We start from the raw sequence: 12,718 nt of genomic DNA on the forward strand, positions 1-12,718 counted from the left end.
AATAACATCAGATGCCACAATAATTCGTACAATTGCAAATTGACCTGATTTTGTACATTTTCTTGGTATGCTTATTCATATAAAGCATTTCAATGGATTCAATAATAATAAATTCTGGAGAGACAAAAACAAGAAGTTGATACATTAATAAACAACAATGTTCCAGGATGTCAAAACTGTAACCTGCAAAAACTGCGAGAATCAACACTCACAAGCAGCAGTCAAATATATTACAGAACCGCCTTATTGTTTCTATAACCAAACCAATAAAAGAAAAACCTGGTTTTTGTAATCCTCTAATCAGCCCCAATAGCAAGTGAAATTTTAATCCCATCAACTTATTGCACATAAAAAACTCAACATGTACAATGTACATATACTGTTAGAAATTACTTTCCCAAGAGAAACCAATAGAAATAGCCAACTAAATAGCAACATAGCAATAATGAGAAACGTGATTTAGATACCTAAATAAGGTACTTATGCTGACTTAGTTTGTGTCTTCTTTCTTGCCAAAAACATGAAGATGCGTGGGAAGAATGATCTCTTCTTCTTCTTTACAACCTTGACTTCAGGTTCTGGTGAGGATTCAGTTTCTGTGTTGCTTCCATTCAAATGTGCCTTTGGGCTCAGCCTCTGATGAATTCCAGCGGCATCAGGTCCTTGATTGAAGTTCTTGGTTTCTTGTCTGTCCTCAAAGCTTGCTCTTGGACTCTTAGTTGGGTTTGCCACCGGAACTGATTCTGCTGCTTTCCTTCTCTGCTCATGCTCTGCCCTCCACTTTCTCAGCTCCTGTTCTACACCCAATTTCCCTTCCTTGGCTTGTTCTGCCTTCTGCAATGCAAGTTCCAGTGCTGATTTTCTTTCAGCCAATTCACGGTTGACTTCCTCCAGCTGATTCAAGGTCCTCAATTCAGACTCTTTAGCCACCTCAATCTGGGACATAGCAGCTGCCACCCTCATGTTAGCCTGTTCCTCTGCATCATGTGTCCTCTTGCTCAGCTCGTAATACTCTTCTAAAGAAAGAGTAACTCCAGTAGGTGTATCCTCATCATTTGTGCTTTGAGCTGATTCACTCTCTTGCAATGCATTGATAGCTGCAAGTGCCAATTTCTCTGAAGCCTTTGCAGCCTCTATTTCCTTTTGAGCTGCATGTAATCTACTCTCTATTGTACTTGCTCCTGCCTTTGCTTGCTCTGCTTCCTCCTTTGCCTTCCTTAACTCTTCACGAGCCATTTGAGCAAGTGATTTTGCCTCATCAGCCTGGTGAGCTGCCTCCTGTAGTTGCTTGGGCAGTTCCACCATTTTTTCTCTAGCTTCCTTCTCCTTCATTTGAACAAGAGCAATCTCTGACTTTGTCCTATCAATCTCTGCCTCAAGAGATGCAACCGCGACTGATGCCATTCCTTCTCTCTGCCTAATAGCGGCAAGTTCTGCTTTTTCCTTTTCTAGTTCTGACTTCAATGATGTAGCCGCCACCTTCAAGCAATTTACTTCATCTGTTGCTTTCTCAATGTTGAGCTTAACTTCTTCCAGTTCCTTCTTGGCAAAATCAACTGCTGCTTGTATATCACTGTGAGTTCTTCTCTCTGATTCGACCAGCCCATCTTTGAAGTTTCCTTCATTATTTTCCTCTTTTAGCTTTGACTCCATATAAGCTGCCAATTCAGCTTTTAATTCCTGCAGTAATGTTGAAGCCGTATCCAACTTTGACTTGAGATCCCTTGCTAAGACTATTTGTTGGTTTAGTTTCTCCAGCTCCTCTTCAGCCTGCTTCAATTCTTTCTCCCAGTTTAAGGTATCCTGCTCTTTGGCCATAGCTGCTCCAATCCTATGTTCCTCTGCCTCAAGATGTGCAGCATGTGCAGACTCCAAGGATTCTTTTGCAGTAATCAGCTCAATTGTCAAATCCTCGACCGTCTTTTCAACTTCTTTTGATGCAGAAACAGCTTCTTCTGCTTTCTTCACTGCTACATCTTTCTCAGTCACTAATACAGTATAGTCTTTGAGAAGTGCTTCCAACTCATCTTTCACAGATTTCAATTCTGTAATTGCAGCTGCATGCCTGGCTCTTGCGACCTCCAGCTGAGCCTTGGCTGCAATGCTAGCCTCATCAGCAATTCCTTGTTCCATCTCTTCCACCCTGAGTTTAGCAAGTTCAGCATCTTGCTTTGCTTGTTGCTCTTCTGTTTGTACCTTCTCCAGGTTGAGCTTCAGTTCTTCGATAAGTCTTTTAGTGCTCTCTAGCTCCTTCAGGACATGTACTTTTGCATCTTCAGCAGCGTCACACTTGTTCTTATACAATGGAATCTCCTCTTGTACTTTCTCCAGTTCTTGTTCTATTAACTTGCGTCTCTGCAGATTGAAAGCAAATTCAGAGCTACCAATAACATATTACTAATGATTACAGAAAAGCATATACTGCAGAACAAAAAACATTTACACCAGAATAAAAAAAGACAAAAGGTATCTTGATTTTATATACTACTGCTGCTTATCTCGAGAGCCAATGGAATATGAAATTTTTTAATAGAAGATGATGATAATATGGTTATTTAAAAGCTGGACCATGACAGTGATAGACAACAGTGTAGGAGTTGGAAGAAATTTTACCTCCACAGTCTGCATTCTATGGGCCTTCCAATCAACAATACCCCCAAATTTTGAAACAGCATGTTTTACGGATTCAATAGGTGCTGCCGTATCAATTTGGCCTCTGTTTATATCCATACTCTGAGGAGTTTTAGGGCTGCCAGCAGACTGTTGTGCTCTGCTTATGGTTCTGGAAACTTTGGAAACAGGACTGTTTGACGCTATCACATGATTCGTACCTTCATTCTCTCTGACATGACAAGATGACGCAGAAGGTATAGCATCACGACCATGAGTGCTCCTAGGGGAATCAACTGCCTGAGAAAGGTGTCTGGCAGCTCCTGCATTTTGTCCCACTTTAATAGGTGGAACTGAGACAGTGAATTCTTTTATGTTTTGTATCTGAGATGCCTCCAAAACCGAATTCCCATGTGCATGCCCATTGGAAGTATCATTTGATTCAATATGAGTACTATCAGGTGACCCAATTTCTAAAGATTGTTGCACAATTTCACTTGGTTTTGCTTCTAATGTATATGATGGAACAGATTTTGAAATAATTGTTGAAGTGTCATCTTTTTGAGTCTCCTGTTCCCCTAGTATGTTTGTTGATGAATGTGAGATTGACTTCTCAACTTGAGTGACATCAGAAGTACGTTCCGGATTTTCTGATGGAACAGATGGACCGTCTGCAAGAAAAGAGACATCTGACATATCCTTTGGATGTTCTAATGCAGAAATATCCGTCTGTGGTTGCTGACATTCAGATTCCACCTTCCCGTTAGTATCTGTTGGGATATGACTATTTGTTTGATCCTCATGTGTGGAGGAAACAATTGGTGTGGTAGAAGACTCTGCAAGAACATTTTCCTCCATCTTTTTCACATCCTCCATTCCAAGTCCTATGAAGAGCTGAATGGGTACCTGAAATTCAAGAATCTTAAAAAATAAAAACAAATTGAATGCAGTAATGTGAATATTAACAGTCATAAAGAAGTGCAGCGTAAGACACAACAAGTACTCAATGAAACCATCTCTATTATCTTAGGTTAAGCAACATATGGCCCACTCTTTTTCATGAGATCAATGTTTAACAAGCATATTCATTACCCATGACTACTATACATGTTTTTATTTTCTTATTTTTCTTTAATGTACTAAGAATCAAGGCACTAATTTTGACTAAGGCCCGTTATACTGGCAAACGTAAAACTAGACATACTCAGGGAAAGATGTTTATCAGCTGATATAGCAGTAAAAACAAAAATGTGGATCAAAGAGACATTAGATATACATCAGTGTAAGTATGACCTCTTCCACATTTTTATCCTGGCAGCAATAGCTACAGAGATACTAATAGCCAAGACACTAGTTATTGAATGTTTTAGCAGAAAGCCAACAACTAAGAATTACAAGCCCCATCCTAGACAGATCTCTCTTAGATATGCCTTATTCTGGACACATAATGTGCTCTTTTTTTTTATTCGGTTCAAAGGGTGAAACATAATGTGCTTCTCCAAACAGCTGGCCACCAAATCCTGAACATGACCATCAATCCTTGAATAATGAAATAGAGATCTCTCACAGTGCAAAATAATCATGTCTGTTGGATGGAGAAACATATGAAGCATGTAGTGATGTGCGCGCACGCATGTGAGAGAGAGACAGATGAAGTAGGGATCACTTACAGAGCAAAACAATCATGCCCGCAGGAAAAACATATGAAGCATGTAGGGGGTGGGGCAGGGGGGTGTGTGTGTGCGTGAGAGAGAGAGAGAGAGAGAGAGAGAGAGAGAGAGAGGGAGAGAGAGAGAGAGGGAGAGAGATCTTAACTGGAGGCCAAAACGCTACTATTCTAGCTTCTAGAAAATATTTGGTTTACAAATATCTGTTAACAATATTTCCTTTGTGATGAAACTATGCAAATTGGTGCAAAGTCATGAGTTCAACAAAAGAAATGATGTTGCATACTATGTAAATTGTGATTATCTAAACCACAGTTCCACAAAAAACAGAAGAAAATTAAGTAGCATTTTCCAATTCATAGTGCTTTTCTACTAGAAGAAAAGAAGAACAAGAACAAGAAAAAATTCAAACTAGAAAACAATTAAATTATGCAGGGACATATCTGCTTCTGTCTGCATTCAGAAGTATCTCAAGGAAATGAATTAATAAATATACTGGCATGCAGAGTATGATTCAAGAATCTTTTCCTTCAAAAAAGATAGCTACAGAAAACATTTAAAGATTGTGAATTGGTTTCCAACCATACGCAGTAGTTCTGTTATATTCGAAATTGTGAGTTAATTCCTTCGTTCTATTATTGTTACAAATGCTATCATGAACCAATAACCTCAAATTGTGAGGTCCACTCTATTCTTTCCTAAGGATGCATGCTGTTTACTATGAACTCCCTCATACCTCTGAAATTTTTTATGAATGAGCAAAAAAATTGAACTACAAGTCATCCCACGAACAAAATTGAAAAGCAAAAGAAGCCTCGTGGATGGTTAGTATCTCCAGGTAAATGATTTTTGAGTGGAAGGAGGTGGCTAAAGATGCAGATGGAAGCTTAGTCCTCAACACTTTGGTAAGCAATGGAAACTGACTCCTTTTGTTTATTACTTTGCAAGACTAGATTCCTTTAGCAGACAGCTGTTTCCTGCAAGGTGCTATGAGCGAGCTGTTGGGAGCTAGATTTAGTCTAAACACATAATTTGCAGCATTCAGGAGATATTGCATTAGTAGAGCATCCAGTATCAGGAATCCTTTGTTTGGATATTTCAAAGATGTGCCAACTTCATCTTCAGACATTCAATTATAGGAAAATCTTTTCAAGCTTACATATTTTCCTACTCAAAAACTTTCTCATGCCTCAGGGGTAAATTGAGATAATGTTTGACACTTCCATATCAATCTCATAACATACACAAGAACATTGAATTCATCTCTATGTTCTATATTCTCCTGTTCCAAATAAATGTTGAGCAAATTTTTCACTATTTTGGTCAAGCCTCGAAAAATTGCTTTTCCTAGTTGGCAGGAATGAGGGTCCAGCTCAAGTAGCTTCAGTTGCATAACCTTCATGTTCATGAATCTTATATAGGAGGCAGACTCTCTAGCACATCTCTAGAAGGCAAATGATGGAATCACAACTGGTGTGAAGGCATAGCTACATGGGTTATATACACACCACAAAAGATTGGCAGGGCATGTACCACCTAAAAGCCTACAAAATTCCCAAAAACCATCAATCTTTTGAGGATACATAACTCGCAGACATCCAGTGGTAGCAGAGGATGACAAAATAAAAAAAAATGACATAATCGTTATTGTAAATAGTGCTTGATGAGTCAAATATATACAGACAAGATAAACAACACCTTTTCTATTACATGAACTACATAAAATTCATTAACATAATGATGTGCTCCAATCTACGAATTGCCATACCAAAAATCAATCACCTTACACAATCTATCCCCCTCCCCCTCCCCCACCCCGAAACCTGAAAAAACTAACATTCATAAAAGAGAAACCTGCACCAGGGATAAAGCGTTCAAATACAATTAATCACATTGGAAACTTCCGTGATGGCTGTCAAAGCACAAAATTTAAACAAAGACGCACAATATTATATGAGCAACCCTACAGAATAATAAAAAAAAAGGTTAAACCACACACCAGAAAATTCAAGAAATCAAGACGAAACATCATGCTATAATACTAGATGTTTGACACTATTTTCTACCACTTTCAACATCTAAACCCACATCCTAAATATCTTGAGAAACAAGGGCTGACAAATATTTGAAAATACAGCAGAGCTTTGCATACATTCTTCTCCCGCATGAAAGACATGATGAAAATCTCCATTGTAATTCCATTGGCGCAAGATTCTACCTAATCCCCAGCTCATCATGATTGAAAAAGAATCCATCTTTACATAATTTAATATCTTATGAAAAGTTAACATCTTTCACAATCATTTACCTCATCCTGCTTCCAAGAATTCCACAAATGCACATGCAAAACCGTAACAACCAAACAAATACAGTAAAGAACAAAAATTCACCATTAACTGCAGAAGAATCTACATATTTCAAATTTGAACGAAGCATAGAGCATCAATAGGCTATTAAATGATTAGTCATGGTTTAATCAGAGAATTATTTAGATTGGGAGAGAGATGAAGGGAGAGATTGAAAAGGGGAGACAGAGAGACAGAGAGACGTACCCCTGAAACGCCAGGAACGAAAAAGAAAGGCAAGTAAAAAAGGAGACCTCCAAAATATATGCCTCCCAAAAATTATTAGCCACCCTTCAATTTTCTCCAATCAGCTGGAAACAATTCACTGCCTCAGAAAAAAAAAACCATATATAATACTATATATTAAAAAAAATGGAACCCACAATTCATTAGTTCTTAAAAGCTTAGCCAAAACAAGAGAAGGTAATCTTTATACTAGTACCTCCTGTATTCAAGAGTCAAAGGCAGATGTGAGTTGAAGCTGTTTGGATGATTTAAGGACACTAAGTAATTGGGATTTTGGATAATTGTCAACTTTGATTGTCCGAAAATTTTGTGGTACATAAATGAAGAAGAGGTACAAGTGTTTTTAATGGCCGTAGCATAATCTGCGAACCAGAGGACCTGTGCTGGTCTGTTTTTTGTTTCTTGTCAGTCGTCAGCTCTTCTCTCTGTCTTCCCTTCTCTCGCTTTTCTGTCTTTTACTCTTTTCTTTTTTTATATATAAATTTTATTTGTTTTAAAAAAATAAATACTACTCTATTTAAAGAAGTGGAGACTGATTTAAAGTCGCCGCCCATTAAGGAGTGCTGTCATTACGCTCCGTTACTAGCGCGTGTCTTATCCAAGTTTTTTTTTTTTTTTAATTATTAGTTGAGAAAATGCTATTAGTAACACTCCTTTTCTTGCTTAACGGTACTCCCATCATTTATTTTATTACATAATATAATAAATAAAAATTATTTAATAAAAACGATAGTGCGAGTGTCATTAAAAATTCTCTATTAGTTATTATCCAATTAATCACTACCATCTATTATAATGTGTATCACGTTACGTGTATAATTGCACCAAATATACCTACTTATTTTATCAAAAAAAAAAGAAAAAAAAAACACCTATTTGACATTGTGTTATTTAAAATTTTCTTTTACAACATCAAATTGTGTCGGGGGTTTCGTCATTGTACTTTTGGATTTTTTTTTTCAAGGTCTTCTTTTTTTTATATACATATATTTTAAATTTCAAATTAGTTTACAATCTAGAGCTAGGAATGAAATTGGCTCTTGATTTTGGTGTTTTTGTCAGGTTTCACTTGTTTAATGATCCCTTTCCCCCGGAGTGCACCTTTTTATTCTATACAGAATAGGAAAATCATTGAATTGCACAAAAATACAATGGGTGGAAATAAAATTATTACACCTATAATAAAATCAAATAGTACTTTATTATTCATATCATAATCATATGTACAAAAAAATCTGCACCCTTTTGGTGTCTGGCCCTCCAATTTGATTCTGAAAAGTCAACAACATGTAGCTGGACTGGACTATATATCAGATTCAAACTTCATCTGCGCATGCGTTTGGGCCGTTCGACCCAAAAAAGCTTCCTCTATCCGGTCCCAAGGTCCCAATGCAGAAGATTAACATAGTCATTATTCTCCCTTTAGTGTTCAATTCATTTGCTTGCTCTGTGGGCTCTTGATAATGGGTTGTCTTCTTTGATTTTGCCATATTTGCCAAAAGTAGCCATTCATGTAATCCTCCACAAAAAGGATATTTCCCCAAAAGGCCACAGACAAACCAAAGATTTTTTTTTTATACTCAAAAAAATAAAACCAAAAAATGAAAATACTTGTCAAGGTATTGTTAATTTGCTATGGTTTTTTTTTTAAAAAAAAGAAAAAATGATGGGGGTGAGTGGAAGTCAAAATTTATTTAAGAAATAGCTCTACAGTTGGATTCATTATTGGTTTAATGACGGGGTATGCGTAGGTGGGATATAATGAATAAATTTGATCAGTAATTCGTCAACGAGATAGTGTATATTTTATGCACTGTTAGGTGTACCTAATAGTGGTTTGCTCAACTAAGACTTGGTTTGATGTCTCATTTTCAACTTTCCATTCTTGCCTTTCACCCAATCCTCAAATTTAAACAGGCAACTTTTCAGATAAATTAAGGTTGCCTGATTAGCAAGACATTTCTTCCTAAGGAACTAAACAAGTAACATTGCCGTACATATACATATACATATGTACATATGGTCTTGAGGTTTATAGATTTTTTTTTTCCTTTTTATGACACCTTAGATTAGTAGTTAGTTATTTCAAAAAAAAGTTCATGAGCATCTTACTTTAGTTTATATAACCTAACGAGAGTTCATAGAAACGTAATTAAGCAATTCATGAGCATCCTATTTGAGATTCTGTACTGACCGATAAGTGAACAGCTTATCACTTACTATTTTGATTGAGTTTTGTCTAAACAATTCAAAGTTAATTAACTCATTAAAATGTTCTATTTTTTTTTATTACCAAACACCTCTGAATATATTAAAATCTGAAACCGTTAAATTTAATTGATGAATTTTGGATTATCAAACGGACGACTTGCTGGTCACTTGAAATGGTAATCACAAACAATTTATTGGTAACTTATGCTTGATTTATTGGTACTGGTGACTGACTCGAGCAGAATAATTTTCTATACAAATAAATTACGAACCATGTTGAATAAATCCCTCCGCGCAAAATCCTATGCAATTTTAATAAAAAAAAATTAACAAAAAAAAAATGAAGACAAATACTAGAAGAAAGGCAAGTTAAAAAAAAAAATTACAAAACCAATTCAAGTAGTATATTTTCTGGGATCAGTAACATTCACTCTCCAATGTCCATCCTTTAATCCCTTTTCCCGAGCCAATTTCCTATCCCATTCCAAGTCAATCTTCCTTCGTTTCCGCAATGCACAAAATTTCTGCAAGCCCTCATCCATGGCATCATGAAGTTTCCACCATCTTCGATGAGCAACATCGCTTGCGTAAACATGCAGATCTTCAAGGTCCCAGTTACAATCATAGTCCCTGTAGCACAGCCAGGGCTTCAATCCAAGAAAATGTATGGAATACAGCTTAGGCGGATCTGCCCCCAATAGCTGATTCTTGACTGCAGCCTCCACCGTAGAATTCGACCAAAAATTCTTCAAGAAATTAACTCTTCTAGGCAACCTATGCCACCATACAAAAACTTCATTCAAAAATCCCTGGTCGCCTCCGTTGTACGACACAATTTCTCTGGTACGTTGCATGAACATGTTGAACGTGCAATTCGACGGCTCAATCACCATGATACCCGAATTGAAAATGGATCCATCGTTTCCCGTAGCGGAAATTTGAGGAAAATGGAAGAGAATATCCAGATTACGTAGGACGATAACGTCCGCATCGATGAAAATGATCTTGTCATATTCAGCGAGCTGCCACAATCTGAATTTACTGTAATTATATTCGTTATAGGTGTTCTTTTCGGCTCTCGGGTTTCGGATCCTCTCGATGAATCGGAACTTCCACCCGGCTTTTGCGAGGGCCTCCCTTTTGGGTTTGGATATACTCCTGTCCAGGAGGAGGATAAGGTCGCGTTTGGTTCCGGTTTGGAGGAGACTCTGGGCTAGGGCAATTGCTCCACAAACGTAGGCTTCGGAGGAATGGAGAACTGTAGCATAGGCTTCTCTTTTGATTGTTCTGGTGCTTTTTTTCCCAATCCTGGACACGTCGTACACCTCGTGGATTCCTGAAATAAAGTGATCGTCAATTATGTAGCCCAAAAAAAAAAAACACATGTTGACCTTTCAAATATGGTAAATGAGAAAAAAGGGATGAAATGTAATGCCTCTTCATACAAAATGGGAAATGAAGTAATAATTAATGCTGCTACTATCAACTACATGTTGCTTAAAAAATAATTCAACACACAAGTAAAGTGGTCTTAAGATTACAAAGTACAACTGTTTGTTTCCTCATTTGTGGGTTATGCCATCGAGTTGATCCTTATACAGGTTACTCGATTCTTATACAGGTTCAGTTTATTAAGAGGTTCTGATTAAACGTACGATAATACCTATAAAGTCTTTAAAGACTTAAAGTGATTCGACAAGAATTACGTAATAGACAATGCGCCTTTGCTTTAAAATTGTTTCAAATATATATATATATGTATATATATTTTAGACATCACAAATGGATTATTTCTTTTGGTATGCCAAAAGATTAAAAACGCGCATTTACATGATACTTAAAACAACGAAAGCAAAATTTTTCGGGCTTTTCGGTTTGTTCAAGTATCAAATACCAACTACCGAGAAATGGACATCTTGTTTACAAATTGTAACCGACATAGAAATGTAATGCGCCTGTAGCTCAGTGGATAGAGCGTCTGTTTCCTAAGCAGAAGGTCGTAGGTTCGACCCCTACCCGGCGCGCTTTTGCATTTTTTTTAACACTTTCCGACCCCTACCTGGTTATGTTCCATTCACTTTTCTCCGTCTTGTGGGCGTTTTCAAGACGTAAAGTTCACTCTTTTCTTTCTGGTTTAATGATGAAAGTCTTCTACTTGCTTCAAAGAAGTAAACAAAAGGAACAAATGCGTAATATCCGTCTACCCAGTTATATATATATATATCTATGGTTTAAATTTGTGAAACTGTTTGAAAGATTTCACGAATAGAAGAAGCAAATTAAATTTGTAAGGGAGAAAAAAAGGTGAAATTGTTCCATGAAATAGGTGGTGTAAAGGCAATAGACGCAAAACTGAAAAATTTTTGTACCTTTTCCCCAGAGAGGCAAAGCCAAATTGCAGGAGCCAACTGGCAATGAAAGCTTCTGCGCCAACCTTGTCAAGTCTGGTTCATAATACCACCAATCCCCTTCTTGTCTCAACAGATCATCACATCTAAACAAATCAGGCATTGGCCTGCACTTGCTCAAAAACACCACTTTTATCCTCCTATTCCAAATCCCTCTTCCTCTCTTAACCGCTAAATTGGCAGCTATGAGATGCACCTGCAGCCTGAGCACATCCCTTCCCCATCCTTCTTCTTGAACTCTGCACGGCAACTTGGCCACTATCATATCCACTGAAGCATATTTATAAAAATCCGGCATTGGTATTTCTGGGCAGGACGGACCATCAATTTCTTCCTCCTCATCAATCCACTCAGGGAACAGATCCTTCCATTCAAAAAGCTCGGAAACTGGCTCGAAAGAAACGGGAATAACTTGTCCAAGCATCTTCCATTCACTTACATCTTCACCCTCCATATTCACCATCCCAATCATCATCCCTCGCCCCATTTCGTCCAAGAAACTCGGTCTTTCCCTCTTCACCACAATCCTGTCAGGGCTGTTGAATTGACTGTTGCGCGGCTCTTCCAGGACTGCCTTCATCTTGATACCATTTTCCGTCTAAGCAAAGAAGATAACACAAACTTGAATTATATCTGACATTGTATGTATATAACTCATAAAAAGCAGTTGCAGCAATACAACCTGACCAGTCAGCTCACCTTACCTTATGATGGCATTCGCGCAAAGAGCATCTAACAAAAGATGCAGGGCTCGCATTGTAGACTGAAGTTGATGAAGGCCAGAGAAAGAGAAATGCATAAGCCAACAAGAACAAAGCCAAGAAAGCTATATTGATCCGAATAACTAAAGCTTTTGGAAAAATAGCCTTGATCATATTTTGATGACTTCAAAAGCTAGCTGCGCGAACAACCTTTTTGGCCTGTATGTGGGCGAACTATGCTATGATTTATATGTTTCAACTTTCAACTTTAGTTTGCTATAATTGTCATGCTGCACTCGAGCTTACAATTTAATTACAAGAAGGCTACCTAGAGGACTTATATTTAAGAAGGGGATTTGGAAATTTGAGGTAAGTAGTTGTTAGGGGCATAGCCACATAAGGGGGCGCTGCAATTGGAGCAATTTATTATTATTATTTTTTTTTGGGGATCAAAATTCAAACAAAAGTAACCAAAACCAATCGGGGACTTCCAAGTGTTGTGTGTTTTCTTTCTTTGGAATTTTCTTTTG

The 12,718-nt window shown here is 37.4% G+C and overlaps 2 protein-coding genes and 1 non-coding gene across 5 annotated transcripts; 1 reads left to right on the top strand and 2 right to left on the bottom strand.

Annotated features, from left to right (window-relative positions):
• Positions 1-317: 317 nt before the first annotated feature.
• Positions 318-7,313, bottom strand: LOC113712021 (protein WEAK CHLOROPLAST MOVEMENT UNDER BLUE LIGHT 1-like). Of its 2 annotated transcripts, none has more exons than XM_027235296.2 (4): positions 7,065-7,313; positions 6,830-6,947; positions 2,614-3,516; positions 318-2,355 (listed from the first exon to the last, which is right to left on the bottom strand). In XM_027235296.2, exons 3-4 carry the CDS (start codon positions 3,484-3,486, stop codon positions 481-483), a joined length of 2,748 nt encoding a protein of 915 aa, XP_027091097.1. In that variant the 5' UTR covers positions 3,487-3,516; positions 6,830-6,947; positions 7,065-7,313; the 3' UTR covers positions 318-480. The 2 variants fall into 2 exon arrangements, with proteins under 2 accessions (XP_027091097.1, XP_027091098.1); XM_027235297.2 differs by having other exon boundaries at positions 6,830-6,933; positions 7,065-7,205.
• Positions 7,314-9,253: 1,940 nt separating this feature from the next.
• LOC113712176 (UDP-glucuronate:xylan alpha-glucuronosyltransferase 2-like) lies at positions 9,254-12,478 on the bottom strand. Of its 2 annotated transcripts, none has more exons than XM_027235470.2 (3): positions 12,192-12,478; positions 11,449-12,085; positions 9,254-10,415 (listed from the first exon to the last, which is right to left on the bottom strand). In XM_027235470.2, the coding sequence occupies exons 1-3, from the start codon at positions 12,360-12,362 to the stop codon at positions 9,475-9,477; spliced, it is 1,749 nt and encodes a 582-aa protein (XP_027091271.1). In that variant the 5' UTR covers positions 12,363-12,478; the 3' UTR covers positions 9,254-9,474. The 2 variants fall into 2 exon arrangements, with proteins under 2 accessions (XP_027091271.1, XP_027091272.1); XM_027235471.2 differs by having other exon boundaries at positions 12,187-12,319.
• TRNAR-CCU (transfer RNA arginine (anticodon CCU)) lies at positions 11,031-11,103 on the top strand. Its single transcript has one exon. It is a non-coding gene; the product is annotated as a tRNA-Arg (tRNA).
• Positions 12,479-12,718: the final 240 nt, after the last annotated feature.

This window comes from Coffea arabica, chromosome 10e, assembly GCF_036785885.1.
Source record: "Coffea arabica cultivar ET-39 chromosome 10e, Coffea Arabica ET-39 HiFi, whole genome shotgun sequence".
Classification (NCBI taxonomy): domain Eukaryota; kingdom Viridiplantae; phylum Streptophyta; class Magnoliopsida; order Gentianales; family Rubiaceae; genus Coffea; species Coffea arabica.

Excerpts from the sequence above, each read along its gene's own strand:
- LOC113712021 (XM_027235296.2), bottom strand. The coding sequence starts at position 3,486 with ATGGAGGATGTGAAAAAGATGGAGGAAAATGTTCTTGCAGAGTCTTCT. Across the intron at positions 2,356-2,613 it reads ATAGAATGCAGACTGTGGAG|AGACGCAAGTTAATAGAACA; the intron begins GTAAAATTTCTT and ends TTCAATCTGCAG.
- LOC113712176 (XM_027235470.2), bottom strand. The coding sequence starts at position 12,362 with ATGATCAAGGCTATTTTTCCAAAAGCTTTAGTTATTCGGATCAATATA. Across the intron at positions 12,086-12,191 it reads TGCGCGAATGCCATCATAAG|ACGGAAAATGGTATCAAGAT; the intron begins GTAAGGTGAGCT and ends TTCTTTGCTTAG. Across the intron at positions 10,416-11,448 it reads TTTGCCTCTCTGGGGAAAAG|GAATCCACGAGGTGTACGAC; the intron begins GTACAAAAATTT and ends ACTTTATTTCAG.